Here is a 25,803-nt window from a genome sequence, read left to right as displayed (position 1 = left end):
CCCAACAAATTTCAACCAGAATTACGAACTCCACTGTGTCGAGAAGTTCTGCTATGGGAAATGAACTGCAATGTTTAGCGTCAGTGGCAGTTGGTTTCCATATCCCCACGAACTCTTGCAAAAAAAAAAAAAATAAATAAATAAATAAAAAAAAATAAAAAAATAAAAATAAAAAAAAAATAAAAAAATAAAGAAAAACCGAGATGTCTGATTTCTTAAACCTCTTTTGAAACGCTTTCTTTTAGAACTGTTGGTCCCTTTACGCACTATATTACATTCTACACTGACACAAAGAAGATTGTGTAAATCTTTCCAGTACGCTAATACAATTTCTTTTTCATTCATTAGTGAGCAAAGTATCCAGAAAAAGTATAAAGCAAACGATTTTCTATTAACCTTATACTATGCGTACTTAATTGTTGTTTATATGTGCCAAAGGATATAAATGTGTCTAAGAGTATAAATAGTCAAACTTTACTGGACTATAGAATCGTTTTACATGGCCCAAATGGCTCTGAGCACTAAGGGAATTAACATCTGAGGTCATCAGTTACCTAGAACTTAGAACTACTTAAACCTAACTAACCTAAGGACATCACACACATCCATGCCCGAGGCAGGATTCGAACCTTCGACCATAGCGGTCACGCGGTTCCAGACTGAAGCGCCTAGAACCGCTCAGCGATCGTTTTATATAAGCAGTATATTCTGCTGTAGCAGGGAAAAGAATTGAACCAGCGGAAAAATGATCCTGACGGAGCACGAAAAAGGCGAATATGTTCCTCTGCAAAAAAAAACTCTGTCACAAAACTGGGAAACAAACTGTTTCAGTCCTCATTCCGCCTTCCTCACCAATAATTTTCTCTTGCGAACATATTCGCGCTTTTTCTGATGAAAGAGAGTTGCATAGAGACAATGGCGGTGGAAGAGAGAGGGAATAGCCTCATTGGGAAAGAAAGAGAGAGGAGTCAAAGAAAATGAAAAACAGACATGAAAGGAGATCATATATAGGTTTGAGGAAAGGTGGAGGTGAGTGGCGGGGGAGAGGGTGGGGGGGGGGGGGGGGAATCTAGACCATCCCAAACCGGCGAACTCAACACGTAGGCTTAGAGGAGGTCGCATTTGACCGAAATTTTAAACACGTGGATTTAGGGGCAAGATAAGTTGGATCCTCCAGAATTTTTGAGCTTCTGAGGTGTGATGAAGACAGTGGCAGTGGGAAAGAAAGTAAAAGGGGACAGAGAAAATGAGAGAGGGAACAGTAGCTTAGGGACATATTGTAAACCAATGGGATAGAAAGGACGCAGTGGGAGAAATGCATATGCAGAATTGTCAGAAATAATCTGATAAGCTTGAAAGGATGTTGCAGGGTAGGTATTGCTGAAAAATGTTCGATAAATTGCGCCGTTTCTGACTTAATTGAAATTAAAGTTACCCAATCAGGTCATTGTACGAGCAAATTCAAGCAGACAGCCAGATAATCTAGTGTCAGTTGTCTCATAGCGTATATGGTAGCCTTTGGCTCGAAATCGATCCTTACTAGCGTCCCACGTCCAACAGCTGTCTGTCCGCAACTCGTGGTCGTGCGGTAGCGTTCTCGCTTCCCACGCCCGGGTTCCCGCGTTCGATTCCCGGCGGGGTCAGGGTGTTGTGTGATCTCCTTAGGTTAGTTAGGTTCCTTAGGTTAGTTAGGTTTAAGTAATTCTAGCGGAGTGATGACCATAGCTGTTAAGTCCCATAGTGCTCAGAGCCATTTTTGAATCCAACAGCTGTACCGCATTCTCGATCGGTTTTAGAAAACCAAACGAAGTACACGTTTGGCAATACCGTCTTTCGCGGGCCGCTTGTATTTGTGCTCGCAACGACCTGATTAGCTAACGTCATGTTAATTAGATTGGAAATGGCGCAACGTATCGATTTTTTTCTTTACAACTATTTCTCAGCTCACCCTTACAAGCCTTTCAGACTGTCTCTGACCAGACTGTACAGATACTGCCAGTGGGAGGGAGATGCCGACTATTAAGGCATAACTACGAAGAGTGACTGTCTAAAAGGATTTAACATGTTTTATGTTAAAAGACGGCGAATATGTTAACGTGCCAAAGCTTTTTCCTGAGGTAGGTGAACTGAGGATTGAGGGAGCTGGTTCCTCACATTTTCTTCAGACTCCTTTAAAGAGTAACGTATTCGTTCTTTCTGTGCTTCAACAGGATCAATTTTCTGCCAGTTGTTATTTGCTTCAAACGCAAACTCTTCTTTTAGTGGTTCGCAAATTTCTGTTCATAGAGATGTGAATTATTCATGAGTGCTGCATTTTGGTAAGTAAAATTATTGCTTTTGAACATGTACTTCTTACGAAAATTTATGTAACGTAAAAAAAAAAAAAACAGAAAATTAATTTTCACTTGCTGTGCTTTGTATGGAATAAACTGAAGTCCTTGATTTTAAATGAGGAGTAGAACAAAGACAGATGATAGTGTAGGTTTGGTTGGAATCGAAGTAGGCCAGTTTTCGCGGTTTTTACAAATGTTGCGAAACAAGAAGCTTGGAGGAGGAGTAATCTGAACGAAGACTTATAAAAAAGAGTATTATAAGAGGTACTAGTCGATGTAGCAGAAGGTGAAGTCGGATCTAAGAGATTTTATTGCGTGTGGAAAATTATCTTGGTGTAGGTGTGTGATGGCAATGTTGTGGAGCTGCTTAATGAATGTTATATCGACCTGTCGGTTATTCATTGTACATAAGGATGGTGGAGGTGCCAAAGGAAGCCAAACTGACGACCGACAAAATGAGTAACATACAGAGGTGTTTCCTAGTGGAGATCAACAAGCTAAAAGGAGAAAATCGAAATTTCTTTAATGGCTGATAACAAATGTGCTAATTTCGAGAATTTTAATAAATGGAAGACACTCAGTCAACACCAACAGGAGGAAGAAGCGTTAAGGATTAATTTGGTCAAGCATTAAGAAGCTGGTTGAGGAAAGAACTATCGTTTATGCTACGGTCGCAGGTTCGAATCCTGCCTCGGGCATGGATGTGTGTGATGTCCTTAGGTTAGTTAGGTTTCAGTAGTTCTAAGTTCTAGGGGACTGATGACCTCAGCTGTTAAGTCCCATAGTGCTCAAAGCCATTTGAACCAACTATCGTTTACATGGACTGTAGCGTGTGAATTATCTGTGTAGCAGAAAGATTTAAAACCGTGCTTGAACATTAATGTTTCGCAGCAAAGATAGACCTACCAAATAATATGAGTGCTAGCACGAAGTTCGCCGTAGTGAACATCCTTACGTAAATGTGCGCGCAAGTAACTAAATTTAATCTAGCATGTGTTATTATCACTGAAATTCTGTGCTCTTCTAAAGCAGTAAGGCACATCCCGGCAGCAATTTTCGTTTGCATTATTTAAATATTTCATTTTTTCACCTGACGACAACGTCGAGTAAAAATTTCCATTATGTAATTTTTAGTGGCAATAGTACCTATATGGTTGCCGAGGGCAGCCTTTTGCTGCGACGATTGACTACGACGAGAGATGACCAGTGTTCACGCAGCATTCCCCGGACCAGCCTGTGACGTCAGCAGTAAAGGATCGAGGCCCACGAGGAAGACAGGCCGCGGCGCACATGATCACTGACTGCCTGAACTCGCTCGCTCGCTCAGCTCAACAGAAAAACTGCGTTTCGAACTCGCAGCTGGCCATGTACGTAATAATGAGAATTGCATCTTCTGCTGGAATCTGCTATTTTGAAGTCTTACTGATTAACAGTACTACAATAAAATTTAACTTAAGATCAATATTCGATGTAAATGGTATAATGGCTTAACAGTCCTCATTTGTTACAAGAAGTAGTGCATTATTCAACTGATAATCATTCTGGCATGATTTTAATTGTATTGTACCCCAGTGTAGCCGTAACAAGTTATAAGTAGCCCATTGGACTGCCGATCACTGTAGGACTAATAACAGTAAGACTCCATAACAGCGGATTCCTGTAGAAGATGCAATTCTTGTTTGTAAGTAGACACTTAGTTACGAGTTAACAAGTGAGAAACGTAGTTTATCTGCTGAGCTGAGCGAGCGAACAAGCTCGGGCCTACCTTCGCGACGTACGCGCCGCGGTCTGTCTTTCTCGTAGGCCTCGTGTAGGATTCGGGAGCGAATGTGATCAGCCCAGAGAGGTAGTTAGTAGATGATGCTATCGTTTGCCGTCTAGTAAACTCAACAGAATATCAATGACAAAAGAACATAGTTAAGACAAGGTATCTGTATGGTGTGAAAGTGGCAACTGACCCTGAAGAGTAAAAAGTGTGAGATTCTCCGGATGAGAACTACAAAGAAATCGTTAAATTTCGGTTGCACAATAAATAATACAAATTTAAAGGCTATCAATTCACCTAAATAGCTAGGAATTACAGTTACAAACAACTTAAATTAGAACCATTAAGTAGAAAATGTTCTTCGCAGAGCGCTTAGAAGATGCAACAGACGTACTAAAGAGATTACCTACACTACTCTTGTCCGTCTTCTGCTAGAGTATTACTGCCCGGTAAGGGGTCGTCACCACTGATGGAGGATATCGAGTAAGTTCGAAGAAGGATGCCTCGTTTTCAATGGCAAAATAGGGAAGAAAGCATCACGGATATGGTGCAAGAGATGCGGTGGGAATCATTAGAATAAATATGTATTTCCTTCCGGCGACATCTCCGCAAAAAAAAAAAAAAAAAAAAAATCACCATCTTTCTCCTCAGAATGCGAAAATATTTTGATAACTCCCGCCTACATAGGTAAAAACGACCGTCGTAATAAAATTTGAGCTCTCAAAATAATATTTAGGTTTTCATTTTTCCCACGTGCTATTCGAGAGTGAAAGGATGGAGAAATAGCCTGGAAGTGTTATGCGAACGTTCTGCAAAACACTTGGTCGTGAACTGCAGAGTAGTGACGCAGATAAAATATGGGTTACAGACTTTGAGCCAGATTTGAAAGCACAGTTCAATAGAGAGGTACTGATTTCTTATGTCCCAAAAAACTCCGACGAACTCAGTGAACGACCAAATAAGTAATGTTTTGGTCGTGATGGTTCGTTGGTGATCAATGCACACGCACTTATGTGTGCAGTGTGTTATCATGACTAAGCATTAAAACTGCATATTAATGTGATAAGTAGGTAGAAGTAATACTCCAGAAGAAGTCGGGAAAGTGTAGTGTCGTCAGCCCCTTTAGTAGGTTTGTTGCGTCTTCTAAATGTTCTGCAAATAAAAAGCAACCGTATTTTGTTTTCTGCATAATGTCATGTACGTAACCGTTCCTATTTAAGTAGTTCGCACCTGTAACTCATAGGTGCGGTAGCGTTCTCGCTTCCCACGCCCTGGTTCCCGGGTTCGATTCCCGGCGGGGTCAGGGATTTTCTCTGCCTCGTGATGGCTGGGTTTTGTGTGATGTCCTTAGGTTAGTTAGGTTTAAGTAGTTCTAAGTTCTAGGGGAGTGATGACCATAGATGTTAAGTCCCATAGTGCTCAGAGCCATTTGAACCATTTTTTGTAACTCATAGGTATTTAGTTGCAGCGACAGCATTTGGATTTCTGTGATTTGTATCGCAACCAAAATTTAACGAATGATTTTTTAGTACTCATGTGGAGCAACTCACACTTTTTATTGTTCTGGATGAACTGCCACGCTTCGAATCATTTTGTAATTTGTTTTGTACTAGACGATAAATGGCAGCATCAGCTACAGTCAGACAGGACAGTCGAGATCGTCTCTTAGAGCGTCGATACAGGTTAAGCGCAGCAGGGGGGCCCACAACGTTCCCTGGGGAGTCCCTGATTTACATTCGGTTTCACTAGACGACATCCTGTCAATTAGGACAAAATGTGTTCTTTCTGTCAGGAATCTGTGACTCCACTGGCACAACTAAGGCGGTATTAGTGTTTAACGTCCTGTTGACAACGATGTCATTAGAGACGGAGAAGGAAAGCGGCGTGTCCTTTCGAAGGATCCATCCTGGCATTTGCCTTAAGTGTTTTAGTGAAATCATGGGAAATCTAAAACAGGAAGGCCGGAAACGGATTTGAATCGTCGTCCTCTCGAATGCGCGTGCAGCGTGCTAACCACTGCGCTACCCCGCTCAGTTCCGCACTCGTGTAATTTTATTAGAAGCATGAATTCAACTAGAGATACCCTGTAGACTGTGTGTGAATATACAATACTACCCATTAAGACTGCTACACCAAGAAGAAATGCAGATGATAAATGTGGTGTCACTGCCAGACACTCAGTGACTGCAGACCGAGCGCCGCCACACGGCAGGTCTAGAGAGACTTCCCAGCACTCGCCCCTAGTTGTACAGCCGACTTTGCTAGCGATGGTTCACTGACAAATTACGCTCTCATTTGCCGAGACGATAGTTAGCATAGCCTTTGGCTACGTCATTTACTACGACCTAGCAAGGCGCCTTTATCATTTGCTATTTATCTTGTGATGCATGTACCATCAAGAGCTATGTTCACCACTTATGGATGAAAGTTAAGTATTCCAGCAGCTTCGTACTTTATTTGCTAGTCTCAAAGACCTTGCCTGTTTCAGACCTCACGCCATCCTGTGTGAGCTTAAACGCGTGCCTTTCGGCTACCCCACAGTGGCTTGGCTGTCTTGCCAAGTCACAACAGTTTGGCGACGAGGATTGGCGACGAGCCAATTCGCGTTTGTACCGATACGGACTAATTTACCTGTGTCATGGCTTCGCCACAATCTCCAGATGTACTGTCCGAATTTTATCGCTTTCAGAATCAGCAGACGCAGGCCTTATTGGATGCCCTTGGACAGCTCGTCCAGGGTCAATGTGCAATGCAAAACGATGAGGTAGCCGCCGCTCCACCGCTACCGCAGCCGCAACACGCTGGTGCACCAACTATTCGTTCTTTTGATGCGGCACTGGAAAGCTGGACGGAGTGGTCACGCCAATTTGGATTCCATCTCGCCGCCTACAGAATACAAGGTAATGAGAGGCAGCCTTTTCTCCTTTCCGCCGTAGGCGTCCAGACGTACCGTGTGATAGTGAAATTATTTCCCCGACGCGACGTAGCAACTCTGTCCTACGACGAAATTTTGTCTGCATTAGATGCATATTTCAAAGAATCAGTCAATGTAGTTGCAAAAAGGTATACCTCCTTTCGTACAAAACGTACTGCCGGTCCGACTAATAGGGAGTGGGTTGCAACTTTGCAAGGCCTTACTAGGCATTGTGCTTTTGAGTGTGAATGTGGACTTCCTTATTCAGATACTATGGTACGTGATGCAATTGCACAGAACGTTGCTGATTTTCGTATACGGGAACAGATTTTGAAACTAGTCAATCCCTCCCTTCAACAAGTGATGGACATATTGGATCGGCAGGACACACTTCACTTTGCTCAGGAATCATTTGAAACTTCACCAGCCATGTGTCACATTAGCAAGCCCGCCAGGTGAGCTGCACGGAACAGTAAACAGTTCTCGCGCCCGGCCGCGCCAAAGCTGCCAAGACCTCAGTCACGTGTGCCATGCAAGCAAGCAAACGCAGTGCTAAAATCATGCCCGCGGTGTGCTACTAGACATTCGCGTGAGAATTGCCCATCACGCCAAGCTATTTGCTTTTTCTGTAATAAAAAGGGACATGTTCAAAGTGTTTGCCAGAAGAAGCTCAGATCAGAAGCTCACAACCATTCCAGGCCCTTTGCTTCACGCCGGAATCGGAATCGAACCCAGAATACTCAGGCTCATGAACCTTCGCCCATGCACATTCATGTAGTTCATTCCACTCTGCCCAGTGCCACTCTCTCTAACAGTGACTGTGTTCGTCCCACAAATAGTGTGCGTCGACATTGCCGGAAATCCCGTCAAGTTGCAAGTGATTCTGTACCAGTGTCAGTTCACGCTGCACGAGACAGTCGCTCTTGTCGTCAGCAGGACAATAAACTTTTTGTAGATTTGGACATTAATGGCAACGTGATACCATTCCAGCTCGATACCGGAGCTGCAGTTTCCTTGATCAATCACGACACATACAAACAGCTGGGCACACCTCCGTTGCGTGCCGCAAATGTTAAGCTAACTACATATTCAGGACAAGCAATCCCTGCATTAGGACAGTGCAGCCTTCTTGCAACATACAAAGGACGAACAAAACTTGTGTCATTCTACGTCCTTCGTTCTTCTTCTGCAGTGAACTTGTTTGGTTTGGATTTATTTCAGTTGTATAACTTGTCTATAGTCAATCAGGTCCTATCAGTGAACCAGACTGTGCCTTTAGACAGTGTTTCTCGTCTATGTGAAGAGTTTGCAGACATTTTTGCACCGGGCCTTGGTTGCGCTAAGAACTATGAAGCACATTTGGAACTGAAAGTAAACACGCAACCGAAATTTTTCAGAGCGTGCAATGTTCCCCACGCATTGCGTGATGAGGTCGCAAGAACATTACACGATTTGGAATCACAAGGTGTGATTGAATGTGTGCAGGCTTCTCTCTGGGCATCACCCTTAGTAGTTTTGCAAAAAACCTTCCGGAAAATTGAGACTTTGCGTGGACTTCAAGGCAACAGTGAATCCCCAACTAGTGACTGCAACTTTTCCTTTACCCCGCCCGGAAGATCTTTTTGACAAACTGTGCCCGGGTAAATATTTTTCGAAGTTGGACCTAGCAGATGCGTACTTGCAAATACCGGTGGACGAAGAATCCCAGCGCGTTTTGGTGGTTAACACGCATCTTGGTTTGTACAGCTTCAAATGACTGCCATTCGGGTGTGCATCCGCCCCTGCATTGTTTCAGCAATATCTGCAAACTGTTTGTGCGTCGGTCCCTACTGCAGCAAACTATCTGGACGATATTGTGATCTCCGGAAAGACGGAAGAAGAACATTTAGCCAATCTCAGAACATTATTTCAGGTCTTGAGACAAAATGGTCTTCGCTTGCGGAAGGACAAATGTGTGTTTTTTGCTCGCGACTTACCCTATCTGGGCCATGTACTCAATGGCCAAGGCATACATCCCAGTCCAGAGCACATCTGTGCTATACAAGGCTTGCCTTCGCCGCAGAATTTGAAGCAGCTACAGAGTGTGCTGGGAAAAATCAATTACTATCATAAATATGTGCGCCACGCCTCTTCCATTTCAGCTCCGCTTCATCGCTTACGCCGTAAAGGTGTTCCGTTCGTCTGGACGAATGAATGCGAACGCGCCTTTCGCCAGTTGAAATCGGCGTTGCTTTCCAATACTTGCCTTACGCCATTCGATCCCCAGAAACCCCTTTTGTTGATGGTGGATGCATCGGATTTCGGGATCGGTGCTGTGCTTGCGCACAAAGATGGTTCGCACGATCGCCCTATTGCCTTTGCGTCCAAATTGTTCTCGTCTGCACAAAGAAATTATTCACAGATCGAGAAAGAAGCTGTGGCTCTCGTATTTGGTGTTACAAAGTTTCATGATTTCTTATATGGTCGTCACTTTACCATCATCACAGACCACAAACCTTTGACATCGCTTTTTCATCCGACCAAGCCTGTACCTCCACGTACAGCGCAGAAATTCATTCGCTGGTCTATTTTCCTCTCGCAGTACCGCTACGATATCTTGTATCGGTCCACTGCTAAGCACGGAAACGCCGATGCGTTGTCCCGTTTGCCTGTTGCTGAGGATAGAGCATTCGAATCTTCCGAACTCGCTTGCATGTTCATTGATGCGGAAACCGATGACGTGGTCGAATCGTTTCCCATTGATTTTCGTCGTGTAGCTACAGCCACAGCTGCTGACCCTGTCCTTGCTACCGTTCTGCGTTTTGTTGCTACGCAATGGCCCTTGTCAAAGTCACGGATCGAGGATCCGTTGGTTCGCCGATTTTTTGCTCACAAGGAGAGACTTTTTGTTCAACGTGGTGTTTTGCTGTTGCGTTCTGATAATGATCAGTCAAGGGACGTGGTCCCACGTTCGTTACAGTCCTCTGTTTTACGACTTCTCCACCAAGGACATTGGGGTATAGTGCGAACGAAACAACTTGCTCGCCAGCACTGTACTTGGTTCGGAATCGATACTGCGATTACGAAAATGCGCTCTTCTTGCATGGCGTGTGCCGAACAACAATCAGCACCACCGCGGAAATTCTTTGCATAGCCAAAAGCCACTTCCCCTTGGCAACGCTTACACATCGATTTTGCTGGTCCATTCTGGAATGCTCGATGGTTGGTTGTTGTCGATTCCTTCAGTAATTTTCCTTTTGTTGTCCGGATGTCTTCCACGACGTCTTCTGCCACCATCCAAGCGTTATCTGCTATCTTTTGCATTGAAGGTCTTCCGCAGACTATTGTTTCCGACAATGGCCCACACTTCATGTCCGCAGAATTTCAGTCATTCTGCCAGGCCAATGGTATTCAACATCTGACGTCCGCGCCGTTATCGCCACAGTCAAACGGTGCCGCAGAACGTTTGGTCAGGACTTTCAAGTCACAGATGTTGAATCTGAAAGAGTCGCATTCTCGGGAGGACGCGATATTGCTCTTTGTGTCCTCGTATCGCTCTCAGCCCCGCGATTTTCGCTCGCCGGCTGAGTTGCTCTACGGTCGTCCTCATCGAACCTTGATGTCTTTGCTACATCCGCCGCATCAGGTTCCTGTGCAGCGGCAGACACCTGCTTTTGCCCCAGGCGACGTTGTCTGCTATCGTAACTATCGAGGTTCACGGCGTTGGCTCGCAGGGCGCATTCTTCGCTGCCTCGGCCGCGCTATGTATCTGGTTTTGGGGGCCTCTGGTGAGGTGCGTCGGCATCTCAATCAGCTGCGCCTCCGTCGTCGCACGGGTTCTGCTTTCAGTGATGGTGCCGTCCGGTCAGCGCCCTGGGGGCCCATCTACTGGCTCGCCTCATCCCCAGGTGTTACCGACGCTGCCTTCCATTTTGCCCCATGGCGCCGCGCAACCGCCTGTTCTCCCGCCGGCGACGCCCGCAGTGGACGCGTCGCTGCAACCGCCGGGCGCCTCCCTGGGTCACGCGCCGCCGATCGCTTCCTGTGACCAGCTGTCCTCCGACATGGAACTCTTGCCCGCTCCGGACCACATGGCGTCCTCGCCCGTCTGGTGCCCGACCCGATGGAAGTCGACCCTTCGGCCCCTCCTGTCTCTTTAAGGGCGCATACACCGCATGTTGGCGTGCACCCTGGACTAGGTTTTCAGGCGTTTCCTAGCTCCCCTCGGACCGAATGGCAGGGTGCGGGTGGCACAGACTCGCCTGTTGTTAGGCTCCCCACCTCGTCGCATACGTCAACGTGGGGTCTTCCCCACGGTGGGCGGAAGCCTTCTAACACAACCGTACGCCGATTTGCGGGGGAGGAATGTGGTGTCACCGCCAGACAAAACACTTGCTAGGTGGTAGCCTTTAAATCGGCCGCGGTCCGTTAGTATACGTCGAACCCGCGTGTCGCCACTGTCAGTGATTGCAGACCGAGCGCCGCCACACGGCAGGTCTAGAGAGACTTCCTAGCACTCGCCCCAGTTGTACAGCCGACTTTGCTAGCGATGGTTCACTGACAAATTACGCTCTCATTTGCCGAGACGATAGTTAGCATAGCCTTCAGCTACGACATAGCAAGGCGCCATTATCATTTGCTATTTATCTTGTGATGCATGTACCGTCAAGAGCTATGTTCACCACTTATGGATTAAAGTTAAGTATTCCAGTAGCTTCGCACTTTATTTGCTAGTCTCAAAGACCTTGCCTGTTCCAGACCTCACGCCATCCTGTGTGAGCTTAAACGCGTGCCTTTCGGCTACCCCACAGTGGCTTGGCTGTCTTGCCAAATCACAACAATAAACGGGTATTCATTGGCCAAATATATTATACTAGAACTGACATGTGATTACATTTTCAAGCAATTTGAGTGCATAGATCCTGAGAAATCAGTGCCCAGAGCAACAACCTCTGGCCGTAATAACGGCCTTTATACGCCTGGGCATTGAGTCAAACAGAGCTTGGATGGGGTGTGCAGGTACAGCTGCCCATGCAGCTTCAATGCGATACCACAGCTCATCAAGAGTAGTGACTGGCGTATTGTGACGAGCCAGTTGCTCGGCCACCATTGACCAGACGTTTTCAATTGCTGAAACATCTGCAGAATGTGCTGGCCAGTGCAGCAGTCGAACATTTTTTGTATCCAGAAAGGCCGGTACAGGACCTGCAACATGCGGTCGTGCGTTATCCTGCCGAAATGTAGGGTTTTGCAGGGGTCGAATGAAGGGTAGAGCCACGGGTCGTAACACATCTGAAATGTAACGTCCACTGTTCAAAGTGCCGTCAATGCGAACAAGAGGTGGCCCAGACGTGTAACCAATGGCGCCCCATACCATCACGCCGGGTGATACGCCAGTAGGGCGATGACAAATACACGCTTCCAATGTGCGTTCAACGCAATGTCGCCAAACATGGATGCGACCATCATGATGCTGTAAACAGAACCTGGATTCATCCGGAAAAATGACGTTTTGCCATTCGTGCACCCAGGTTCGTCGTTGAGTACACGATCGCAGGCTCCCCTTTCTGTGATGCAGCGTCAAGGGTAACCGCAGCCATGGTCTCCGAGCAGATAGTGCATGCTGCTGCAAACGTCGCCGAACTGTTCGTGCAGATGGTTGTTGTCTTGCAAACGTCCCCATCTGTTGACTCAGGGATCGAGAAGTGGCTGCATGATCCGTTACAGCAACGCGGATAAGATGCCTGTCATCTCGACTGATAGTGAGCAGCACGGCGTTCCGTATTACCCTCCTGAACCCCCCACCGATTCCATATTCTGCTAACAGTCATTGGATCCTGACCAACGCGAGCAGCAATGTCGATAAACCGCAATAGCGATAGGCTACAAACCCATCTTTATCAAAGTCGGACACGTGACGGTACGCATTTCTCCTCCTTACACGAGGCATCACAACAACGTTTCACCAGGCAACGCCGGACAACTGCTGTTTGTGTATGAGAAATCGGTTGGAAACTTTCGTCATGTCAGCGCGCTGTAGGTGTCGCCACCGGCGCCAACCTTTCGTGAATGCTCTGAAAAGCTAATCATTTGCATATCACAGAATCTTCTTCCTGTCGGTTAAATTTCGCGTCTGTAGCACGTCATCTTCGTGGTGTAGCAGTTTTAATGGCCAGTAGTGTAGATTCACATGAACGACATTTTCTGATCCGTGGTGGTTACTTGTCAATAGGTAATTTTCTTCAAGGTATTTCATAACGATGGAACACAATGTCCTACTGCAAATCGATGTGAGTGACATGGGCGTATGGCTATGAAGAACTCACCTTAACTCTGTGGATCCTCCTGGCCACGCCCACGACAGTGAGCCCTTCTCTCAGCAGGGCCTGTACGATAGCGGCGCCGATTCCCGAGCTGGCGCCCGTCACCATGGCGACGCGTCCTCTGTACCTCTCCATGTCGCTACCTGCGTCTGCAGTGTCCGCCGCTTGCGACGCAACTGATCCGGCGGCACGCGTATCTCGCCGTTTATCAGGCGCTCCTCAAGGCCAGCCCCACAGCCTCTGGCAGTAAGGCACTCCGAGAACGCACTGCTTTGATGATAATAATAATCGTGATTTCGTGTGGCGCAACGGCCCTGTCAGGCCTTCCAGTTTGACGCCACTTCGGCGACTTGGGTGTCCCTAACATACCACTGTTATCTAACAGTTTATTCTAGGCGCTGCAGTCCGGAACCGCGGGACTGCTACTGTCGCAGGTTCGAGTCCTGCCTCGCGCATGGATGTGTGTGATGTCCTTAGGTTAGTTAGGTTTAAGTAGTTCTAAGTTCTAGGGGACTGATGACAGAAGATGTTAAGTCCCATAGTGCTCAGAGCCATTTGAGCCTAACAGTTTAAGGCGAAATCCACAACAACTGCCGTTCGTGGCGACTCACCAGATCGTTATGAGGTGAAGGACAGCCTAAAGGCAACGTGGCTACCAAGTCTGTCGTGACGTAGCTCTCGCCTTGCATAAAATGTTTTCGGTTTAATTGCAACGTCAAATTCGGTTACAATACCCAGTTTTCAATGGCTGCTCCGTCTTCTGGGACTAATTCCGACTGTCGTAAAATATTGTTCTCTTTTACAATTATTTCACTTCCACACGAAGTGGCCGGGCTGGCAGGGGATAAAACTGCTTTTCAGAAATAGGTTACACAAATTGAAAATATGGTTTAAAATAAAAACACGCGGAAATAGGTGAAGATTTTCCAAAAACACAAAGGAGAAAGATACTTAAGATTTTTTTTCAGTTAAGCGTATGTCAATATTAAGATAAAAGAAAAAGAAACTCTGGTAGGCTATACTGAAGATTTTAAAAACTCCTGAATGATCTCATATTACACAACTGGCTGTTAACATTGCTACACCACGAAGATGACGTGCTACAGACGCGAAATTTAACCGACAGGAAGAAGATGCTGTGATATGCAAATGATTAGCTTCTCAGAGCATCACTCAAGGTTGACGCCGGTGGCGACACCTACAACGTGCTGACATGAGGAAAGTTTCCAACCGATTTCTCATACACAAACAGCAGTTGTCCGGCGTTGCCTGGTGAAACGTTGTTGTGATGCCTCGTGTAAGGAGGAACCATCACGTTTACGACTTTGATAAAGGTTGGATTGTAGCCTATCGCGATTGCGGTTTATCATATCGCGACATTCTACATCTACTTCCATACTGCGCAAGCCATCTGACGGTGTGTGGCGGAGGGACTGCAGCTCGCGTTGGTCGAGGTCGAATGACTATTAGCAGAATATTGAATCGGTAGGTTCAGGAGGTTAATACGGAACGCCGTTCTGGATACCAACGGCCTCGTATCACTAGCAGTCGAGATGACAAGCATGTTATCCGCATGGCTGTAACGGATCGTGCAGACACGTCTCGATCCCTGCGTCAACAGATGACACGTTTGCAAGACAACAACCATCTGCACGAACCGTTCGACGACGTTTCCAGCAGCATGGACTATCAGCTCGGAGACCACGGCTGCGGTTATGCTTGACGCTGCATCACAGACAGGAGCCATGCGATGGTGTACTGAACGAGGAACCTGGGTGCACGAATGGCATCACAGTGGACGCAAATTGGAAGCGTGTATTCGTCATCGTCATATTGGCGTCTCACCCGGCGTGAAGGTATCGGGGGCCATTTGGTACACGTCTCGGTCACCTCTTGTTCGCATTGACGGTACATTGAACAGTGGACGTTACATTTCATATGTGTTACGACGCGTGGCTCCACCCTTCATTCGATCCCCGCGAAACCCTATATTTCAGCAGGATAATGCACGACCGCATGTTGCAGGTCCTGTACGGGCCTTTCTGGACACAGAAAATGTTCGACAGCTGCCCTGGCCAGCACACTCTCCAGATCTCTCACCAACTGAAAACATCTGGTCAACGGTGGTCGAGCAACTGGCTCGTCACAATAAGCCAGTCACTACTCTTGATGAACTGTGGTATCGTGTTGAAGCTGCATAGGCAGCTGTACCTGTACACGCCATCCAAGTTATGTTTGACTCAATGCCCAGGCGTATCAAGGCCGTTATTACGGCCAGAGGTGGTTGTCTGGGTACTGATTTCTCAGGATCTACGCACCCAAATTGCGTGAAACTGTAATCACATGTCAGTTCTAGTATAATATATTTGTCCAATGAATACCCGTTAATCATCTGCATTTCTTGTCGGTGTACCAATTTTAACGGCCAGTAGTCTACATTTAAAATAAAATAATATGTATTATGTTATGGTGTATTGGTGATGCTGGTGTGCATGAGTATGGTCGTTCGGTCGGGTTCTCATATGTTACCTGCTATTGTAATGAATTTGCCTTTACTGTACTGGGGCAAAGACGAATGAGCGCACTGCATGAGTAGTGAATAAGATCATTGCCTCTTTGTTTTGTTTTACCTGTGGTTGAGTTGATAGACAGTTTAGTTGTGCAGCGCTAGGACAATTTTTTTTGGGGCATAGTAGCGAACAGTTGAGTTTTTCACAGAAAGAGATCTGTTATTGGCAAATCTGGGAGAAACTAATTGGAAGCTTTATTATGGATATGAATCCTCATTTATAATACTTTGTTGTTCTTTATACAGGGTGTTTCTTTAACAGCGTGCAAAAATTTGACGGGGCATAGAGGATGCTTCACTGAACAATTTGTGGTAGGGAACCTGGGATCGGAGAAGCCAGTTTAAGCAGATAATTGGAATAAAATCACATTATGTCTGCTTTTTTACAAATACCATCATTCACACAATGAACGTAGCATTTGTACTGTATTTTACCGAACATGCTGAAACTGACGGCCCTCAACCTCAATGCAAGCGTGACATCAGAGAAGAAGATTCTGACGCACCCTAACAAATCTCCGTGGTGTGGTCTTCACGTTGATAGGTACTTCATTTCTTCTTGCCAATGAACCAGTCTCTCGCTGTCATCGATCGAGAGAGATAAATGCTCATGATGGATGATGCCTGAAAGGAAATCGTCCCCTGTAATTTTTTTTTTTACTTTAGTTACAGTTAACTGCAAATACTATCATTGACACAATGATCGTACCAGTTCTACTATATCTTATAAAATGTGCTGAAGCTGGCGGCCATGAACTTCAATCCAAGCATTGCGGCGGCGCTGTTCCTTTCGTCCTGTTACCTGCACCTACCTGTGAACTCGTTGCAGCAGATATCGCCGGTAGGAAAGCAGAGCAGAAACCTATCGTACTGCAACTCCCACCAGGCTGCATAAAACGTAACTATTCTAAGAATCGGGTAAAGGTCTTAATACTGGAAAAATATCGGTGTATTCTGAAGTCGAGAATTACAAGTTCATTGCCGATCCCGTGCCAATCCTAACACAGTCACGCTGAAACCCTTTCATTCACGTTAGCAAGTTTATGGTAACGTATTTCCTGAAATCTGAACAGCAACAAAGCTTTGGTTGTTCTTAAATGAAAATGCTCGCCATACTGTTGAGTTTATCAGTGTCTAATGCACTCAAGTTTTTAGTCACCAATCTGCGCAATATGTCACGCATAATTATTGTCTTTCCTCATAGACGAAGTTACTTATAAATCCATAATTTCTAAAAAGAACACACCGGGATAAATATGCCTTCACCTTAAAACACTTTTGAAACATGTAGTACAACTAAAAGTGGCAAATTACAACTTCCTTCGCAGCTCATATTGCACACGATCGTACCACTGAAAGGCTGGGCGCCGTCTCACTAGACAGCTGTTGACCTTCTGTATCTCCAAGAGCAAAGGCGCGGGAAGAATACTCCATTCTGATTGATCAGTTCTCTTTAAGGCCAATAGGAAAACATTATTCTCCCGCGTTAGTCCGCGCTTTTCATGAGTAATGTAAGGGATCTGTGATCCCACGAACGTAGATGCTAGTATACGACGCCCAGGTCGATAGTAGACAGGAGTCGATTGTCAAGCGCTGCAGGAGGCAGTGAGACGAGTGTCGAGTGCAGAGTAGTGCTGGAGTGTCGAGTGAGAAGTAGTGTTGGAGAGACGGGCAAGAATGGTGATCAAGTGAGTCGTAAACGGTAAAATTTACCGGAGTGTGACAAGTGAACACGTCCCCCTGATCGTCGTGGGGTTGACCCTCACTGATACCGATTCGCGAGTGATATGAAACAGAAAGTGACAAGTGCCGAATTACGTGTTTCGCGTCGGCCAGCAACAACCATGGATTGCAGTGAGGATTGTTGTGGATGTTAACCATCATCATTGCGTGTGACGAAATACCTAAAATCAGCAACCAATAAGAGATATAAACGTAATTAAAACTGTAAGGCGAAGGTAGCAACTGCTTCAGAATTTGTGTGTTAGTAGGAACTATATGTCAGTCTGTACATGGCAACCTTTATGGTCATTAATAATAGACAAACTTCAGTCATTCCACCATTCAGTCTCAGAACAGCCGCTCTCGGTTGAAATACGTCAGAAACCACAGCAGAAAAACCGATAGCCTTTCATCCATTAAGCACACGGTCATATAATCATAATAATTAACTGTTTGGTGGCTTCGATAAATTACACAAAATCCAGTAAAGGAATTAAACGGGGGTGTTTCACTAACCAATCAACAAATAACACACTTTAGAACCATACTTTTTACCGAAATAAGTATTTAGCATTCTGATGTTTTATTTATACTTTACCTTATCGACTATTTTGATTTGCCCTCGAATTAGATTTCCTTTTAACATAAACTTACTTAACGTATTCACACTGTCTTTCTCAGTAGACCAATGATCTACATATTTACTTTAGACCACATTCATGCATCATTCACACTGCTAAAAGCATATAAAAAACTGTACAAACAAAAATAAACAAAAAAGCCTTCAAGAAATAAACATAATTCAGAAAAACATTGTCTAGACGTGTTTCTTGAAAGTCTCTGTGCACTCCTGTCCTCTAGCAGATGAAAATAAGAACTACGTACTCAACTGTGAACCCGCTTCAGAACGTCTGTCACTGTGCACGCACGAGCCATTCTCCCGATACACAGTCTCTAGACAGGAGCGGTATAAGGCGCTGCGCTTCAGCATGACATCGGCCAACAAAATTCTGACGTACCCTGAAAAATGTACCTGGTGTGGTTCGAATCACATCCCAGGCAGCTACACTTCTGGCAACTAATTCCATCTCCGTATCCATCGGCGCTTCATACACAAGTAACATTAGACATCTCTATAGGAAATAATCAAGGGGAGTCAGAGCAGGTGACGTCACAGGCCGTGGAATAGGATCTCCCATTCTAATCCAGCGCCCTTGAAATACTTCTTAGTGATCAGGCTGGACCTCCTTATTTCTTTGCAGGAAATAAAGAAAGTACATGTAAATAAAATGTAGAGTAAGTGTAATCCTGTGCGCATGTTAGTTGTACAAAAGCTGGAACACAGTAATGCTAGACAAAGAAAGCGGTAGACAAGTTTACTTCCATATCTCCTTAAGCTGGCTTCTCCGACCCCAAGTCCCCTACCTCAAATTGTTCAGCGAAGCATTCTCTACGTCTTGTTGCATTTTTGCACGCTCTCGCGGCAAGACCCTGTCTTGATGGGGAAGATTTTTGGAGGAGTTTTTAAGGTATGTTCGTAGTTTCTTTGTAATGAGAGAAATTTGTAATTCTTAAAGTCTTCTTACGCTGTGCAGTCCTTTCATCAATATTCAGAGTCTGATTTCTTACAAAAGATTTTCTTTAAAGTAAAACCCACCTCCATGATTCATAGTAATGTTTTAATATTCTGTCATGTGTGCATTGCACCTAAAATCACACGCAATTACAGATTGTTTCTGGCAAACAAAAAAATTTAGAGCAGATTATTTACTTTTAGTTGCTGCATCTGCTGACTTGCATTTGCTTTCGAAAACGTCAGTACTCTAGACGCAAAAACAGCATGATGTGTAGGATGTAAGTCACTTTTATTTCTGGGCAAATCGCACCTTGTATTCTTGAGCATACAGTTGGTAGTTGGGATTTTCTGGTGTTGTACTAAGAAGCAGACTGATTTTCAGCGAAAAGCATTGGTAATTTCAAACAGCTATTTTTTCGGAGTGAAGTAGTCTGTCAATATTCCAACACTGCACTTCATACCAAGCAACGTTCATAACGTACTTTGGTACTGAGCTTTACTTATAGTTTTCACTGAGCACACAATTACTTTCTTTTGGCTCGTAAGTAGATTCATTTTATTTATTTCAAATTTCTCATTTTATGAAGTTTAAAGTTTTATTTCGCGACTCGTGCGCATCCCAGGTATGAGAAACTGTCAGTTTTGCTCAACAGTTGAATGCGACACCTGAAGTACATGTTCCAAGTGAAGAAAATTTTTGAATTCGGTACGTATACTGTTTTCTCTCGCATACGGAAAATTTTTATAGAAAGCTTACAATTATTGTGAAGAAGGTGCACTGACTATGGGACCCTGTGGGACCACAGGAAGCCTGATAACCAGCAACGTGGAAGAAATGGGAGGATGGAAAATGGAAGGAAGGTGTGAGATGGAGCATAGCGACAAGGATTGGAAAGAGGGGTATCTTTCGGGGCGTATTTCAGCGCTGCAGAGTGGGAGTTGGTTAGAATTCCAGCGGGAGAGGATCTATAACGCATGAAGATGCTTAGAAGTTGGAATGTGGATGCTCTGGCGCAGCAAGGTACCTGGACTGGTGATTAGGGAAAGCGAAATTCGTATGCTGGGAGTGGGTTTTTCGGTTAATATACTGTATCCAAAGGCGCTCTATGGTGAGGAGAAGGAGTGGTTAGTGGGTGAGTTGGTACACGGTGAGAGCTGGAAAAAGTAGGATGGTGTACTAGGAAAGGCGTAGTGTGGTCTTTCAAAAATTTCAAGAGACTTGTAGGATTTACGGGAGATGGAAGTTGTGGCAACTTTGGCGTAGGTGAGGATGGGACAGATGACTGATTTATAGTTGACGTTAAAGGCAGAACGATGTAGACATCCATGTGTGGCCTGTTAGTAATTTTAACAGTTTTATTCATTTCGGGTTTTGTGTTGGATTGTAAGATATGCATTCAGTGTTAGTTTTCTGACAGCAAAGCATAAGAATAGAGTCATGATCTGGAGTGTGTTTTCTTGGTATGGTTATAGGCAGATATCTATTATAGAAGCAATTTTGAGAGATGAACGATAAATTAAAGTATTAAGATCCAGTTAACTCCTAAAACGCTAGAATCATTTCACGAAAATGTATTTATATTTATGCAAGTTGGAACTCCATGACATAAACCAAAAGTTCACTGAAATTTTTCAGAGAAAACCACGTGAAAGTGCATGACTGGCCTGAAAACAGTGCAGCTACGAATCCCATTGAATTATAGTGCAGCAGTTTAATTAGTTCAATACAAGGTAAGTATCATTATTTAATTTAACTTTAATTGATTTTTGTTTAGTTTTGCCAATACGTAGCAAAGTATAATCAATGTAAAAGTTATTCATTTATACACATGAAAAATTATTAATATTAACAATTTTTCAATCCACATCCATTGTCATCCACATATATTCCCAAAACTAATTTTCGTTTTCCCTCTAATGGCAGTTGCAGCTATTTTTTGTCCTAACGAAGCATCACTTGCTTATATTGTTTCTTTCACATCTAATTGAAGTTCTTTATCTGCTTTGAGTCTTTTTTCTAAATCTTTATTATCTCTATAGGCAATATCACGTTTTTTACAAGTTTCATCTAATGGAATAATTCCAGGATCCCCATGTGCTAGACATTCTTCACGCTTAGTAAATGGTCCACTGTAAAAATTTACTGGAAGATGCATCTCCAGCATAGGTAAATTTTTTAAAGCCCAATTTACTGAGCTTCTTTCATGTTTTTCACTTTTCCTAATGTGTGAGAAAAATTATTCAAAAAATTTAATCAAATGTGAAAATCCTTTTGGACTATTTATAAAAAGCCTTACATTTGTATGTTAACATCTGTGTTATTTCAACTTCATCATTATGATAATTTTTATTTCCAGCTAAGTATTCTCCACAAATTACTGATAATTTATCCATTAAATCTCAAACATCATTCATTCAAACATACCTGATGGGTTTTCTGTAAACTTCTTTATTAAACCTTCACGTATTTTCTCAAGTGAACTTATTTCTGAATAATCTGAAGAATCAATAGTTGATCTTCCTCAGTTTGGGAAATAATTATCAACAATTCTTTTTATGAAATATCTATATTTATTATATCTACTAGATTTTATTTTATTTGGGCTACTCTCAGAATATAATGCTTCTGATTGATATAATACATATGCATAATTAGATAAATTAACACCATCAAAATTTTCACCCATATTATCCATAATAATGTTTTTTTTCAGTTAAAATATTCCTTAATTCATCTGTACCTTCATATGTATTTTCGCCAATACCTAATTTATCTTCATTGATTTCAACTGGTAATTACCAACATATTTAAATATACCAATGGGACTCAGTCCAAAATCTTCATCTTTACTATGGTTAATATACTGTAACATTGTTTCACCAACATTAACTTCTTGGTGCCACTATTCATTTGTTTTTTTGACAGTATCTGTCTTGTGTTTTCTTTTATTCTCTTCTTCCTACTTTTGCAATTCATCCGCTATTTCTGCTTCACTTAATGAACATTTATGTTGTGGACTTTTATAAGATTTAATTTTTAATATATCTCCAAAAACTCCTATATTATGATGATATGGGATCATTTGTTTTCCAACTGCTCTATTTCCTTCAGTAGCTTTCAGAACATTGTCACCTAAACCTTCGATTCCTTGTTTAACTTCTTCAAGAGCATTGATAGATATTGTATTTTTTTTGTTTTTTCTCCAAAGCTAAAACTGTTCTTTCATTTCTTCAGCTTTCTTTTCAGATCGATGAGCTTTTTTAAAAAATTCTAGGTTGTGTTTTGGAAACATTTATTAGAGATGAAAAAAATTATTAAATATTTTTAAACATTTATGTTCACATTTAACATTAATGTTAATATGGAATTCTGTATTTTATTTCTGAACTTACTTTCATTCGCTTTTCTAGTGATATCTATCATAAAATATACAAAATGATCATTTCAATATTTACTGCACATTTCTTTAAAAATTGTCAAATTTTAAATCACTTTCACCAAACTCATAATACATTTGAGTGTCACTTAAATTTCTGTCATCTTCCCTGAAAATATATAAAAAATTAAGATGGTCTATGTCTATTACTTATTGTCGACCTCTAGTAAAATATTCTTTAACTATATCACAATTTTCAGGGATTAATTCATCAAATACAACTACAGAATCATCTACACTTTGATATAATGGAATAATTTCATAGTTATTTTCAAAAAAGTTGTGATTTTCCATTGTGCTAATCTTCAATTTTTTCACATCTTTTTATAAATTCTTTATATTTTGGTTGATCAAAACTTTTTGAATAAACATACAACTGATTAATTTAATTCCAGTTCAACTATCTTTGAGCTAGAATATATTTGTCAATCAATAATGTTGCTTTTTTGGAACCACTTGATCCTACAATTGCACATCGAATAGAACTTCGTGAAAGTTTACAGCACCTACTGTTTTGATTCCTTCTCTCGAATTCTTATTTTTTTTCCAAATCTGTCATTCATTTAAATAAATTTTTATTAATACAAATGTAATGCAGTCAAGATTCCTTCATCTGTCACAGTAGATTGTTTCAGTTAAGTGGTAAGTCATCTATTCGTAGAAAAAGATATCTGTTCCAATAAGAAATGCTGGTAAACATTATATTAATTGGCTTTTATTCAATTTTTTTAAGTCCAAATATTATATTGAAAAATAGTAGATTGTGTTGCATTGTGGAAACTATCGAAATTCCCATTGGTCAGAACAGTTTAAGAAATTCTAGGTTGTGTTTTGGAAACATTTATTAGAGATGAAAAAAATTATTAAATATTTTTAAACATTTATGTTCACATTTAACATTAATGTTAATATGGAATTCTGTATTTTATTTCTGAACTTACTTTCATTCGCTTTTCTAGTGATATCTATCATAAAATATACAAAATGATCATTTCAATATTTACTGCACAACTCATTCATTTCAAAAATCCAAATAACCATATTAAAACAAATGAAATTTAAAATAGAACTGTTATCGAAAGTGATGCAGAATTATACATGGACATAAAACATGGTATTGTTAGATACATTAGCATTTTGTGACCAGGTTGCTGAATCTAACATAAACACTGATACTAAAGATATTCTTAAAATTATTTCATTTCAATTACTTAATATAAATTTTAATATGATTAATGCAACATTTCTTAAACATATAGATCATTTTCAGAGAGAAACTGATATTATTGCTTCATTTAAACCAAATAATGTATTTCGAAAGCGAGTTGTTTATGAAGCACAATATCCTGCAGCTATTCCTATGTTTGATACTTTTCAAGATTTAGAAATTACTGAAACTGATGAAACGAGAGTCTGATTGACTTAATGGTTGTTCTAAAAAGGTCTTAGTAAATTTTGTCGTTAATAAATCACGAAGAAATCGTGAGTTATCGGTTCCACTCATTTTCTGTGAATGAGAAAATAATTGAAATGAGCCCCGAAACGATACAGAGATTTAAATAAATATTGGTAATAGATGGCTTCATATGAATCATGCACAATTGTACTCAAACATTAGAATTGTTATACCTAGTCCAGATGGATCAGCATCAGATTTTACAACTTATCATGAAAATTCAATAAAAATTGATAGATTATTATGTGACAAAACTGTTTGATTATGTGAGTGTAAAGAAAGGAAGCAATATTTTATCTAGAATCCAACATAATTTTATTTCATCAACAGCTACATTATATTTGACTTAATCTGTTAGTGATAAAATAAGCTTGGAAGGACATATTCTTAATGATGTAAAAGTAAGGAGTAAGAAAAATGAGGTACTTTATACACTTGGAATACTTGGTCCATTTTTTACTGTTTATAAAGAAATTATGTGGAAAGGAGATTTATCAGTAATTTTTACTAGGTAGGCTAGTTCTGGAGACGCAATTCATAGATAGCATGATTATAACAATGCCAGACGTGAAATTGACGATGCACTTACTAAGGAAAGAGAAATTATAATAAAATCGATGGAAATTCCTGTACCATTTGTTAGTAGTAGTAGTAGTAGTAGTAGCAACTTTATTCATCAGTAGATCTCTCTTTACAAGGATACAGGACATGTCAAAGTATTTACAAGTTTAGATCAATTTAAAATAAGCTAATTCGTACACACATTTCTTTACAAACTTCTCATTACAGACAATCATTAGATTTACTCCTGGTATACAATACTCATTTTGCAAATAACTTATTAAATAATGTAATGTCACACTGTTCATTCATCTCTCACTATCAGTCACTGCACACACTATGCACACATTGTTTTATTGTATTTCACTCACTACACACACGAACACACACACACACACACACACACACACACACACTGGTGATCTGTAGGCCATTTTCTGTACCACAACTTCCCATTTTCTGTCTTGAAAAACTGAGTCAGCATCCCTCCTAAATGAGTGTGATGCTGAGCTCAGAAAGAAGAAGAGGTGTTAGTATTGTGCTATGCATAGCATGAGGGTAAGTTTCTCTAGAACAGGAAAAAAGAAGGAAAAAAACGTAGTGTGATGGTGCTATATGAAATGTTGGATGTTTTATAATCATTATTAATCTTACTTGATTCAAAATCTTTTTTACCGAACCCCTACTTTGTTTTATCTAAGTAATCCACCAATGTATAAAATATATTGCACAAGAGGTACTTCTTAGATGCCTTTTTAAAAAAGTGTATTTTTGCAATTTCTTTAAAAGCTTTTGGTAATTTATTGCACAGTTTTATTCCTTGCTAGAAAATGCTGTTTTCAGTTTTATGTTTGTTTCTTCTTGGCAAATGTAAGTTGAGTCTAACTCTTGTTCCGTGGTCATGGACAGAGCTGTTTGTGCAGTAATTACCAATGTTATTTTCGATGTGTACAACTGACTGGTAAATGAATTCAGATGGAGCAGTTAAAATCACCAGTGTTTTAAACATAAATATGAACCAACATATGAGATAGAACAACAAGAAAATATTATCAAAAATGCAAAATTCTTTTTATGAACTGAAGAAGTTGCAGGATTGAGTGGTAAGAAAAATTTCTAACTTTATGTCACAAATTACTATAACTCTGCACAATGTGATATGCTATAT

The 25,803-nt window shown here is 41.9% G+C and overlaps 1 protein-coding gene across 1 annotated transcript in view; it reads right to left on the bottom strand.

Moving 5' to 3' along the window:
* LOC126462791 (dehydrogenase/reductase SDR family member 11-like) overlaps nucleotides 1-13,463 on the bottom strand; it is a 154,647-nt gene extending 141,184 nt beyond the window's left edge. The window contains exon 1 of the mRNA XM_050096099.1: nucleotides 13,318-13,463. Within this exon, the coding sequence (XP_049952056.1) occupies nucleotides 13,318-13,449 (132 nt within the window). The 5' untranslated portion in view covers nucleotides 13,450-13,463. The remainder of the gene's footprint in view (nucleotides 1-13,317) is intronic.
* Nucleotides 13,464-25,803: the final 12,340 nt, after the last annotated feature.

The sequence above is a fragment of the Schistocerca serialis genome, chromosome 1, assembly GCF_023864345.2.
Source record: "Schistocerca serialis cubense isolate TAMUIC-IGC-003099 chromosome 1, iqSchSeri2.2, whole genome shotgun sequence".
In the NCBI taxonomy this organism is placed as follows: domain Eukaryota; kingdom Metazoa; phylum Arthropoda; class Insecta; order Orthoptera; family Acrididae; genus Schistocerca; species Schistocerca serialis.
The sequence above is the reverse complement of the archived record's forward strand: the minus strand, read 5'-3'. Positions and strand labels throughout refer to the sequence as shown.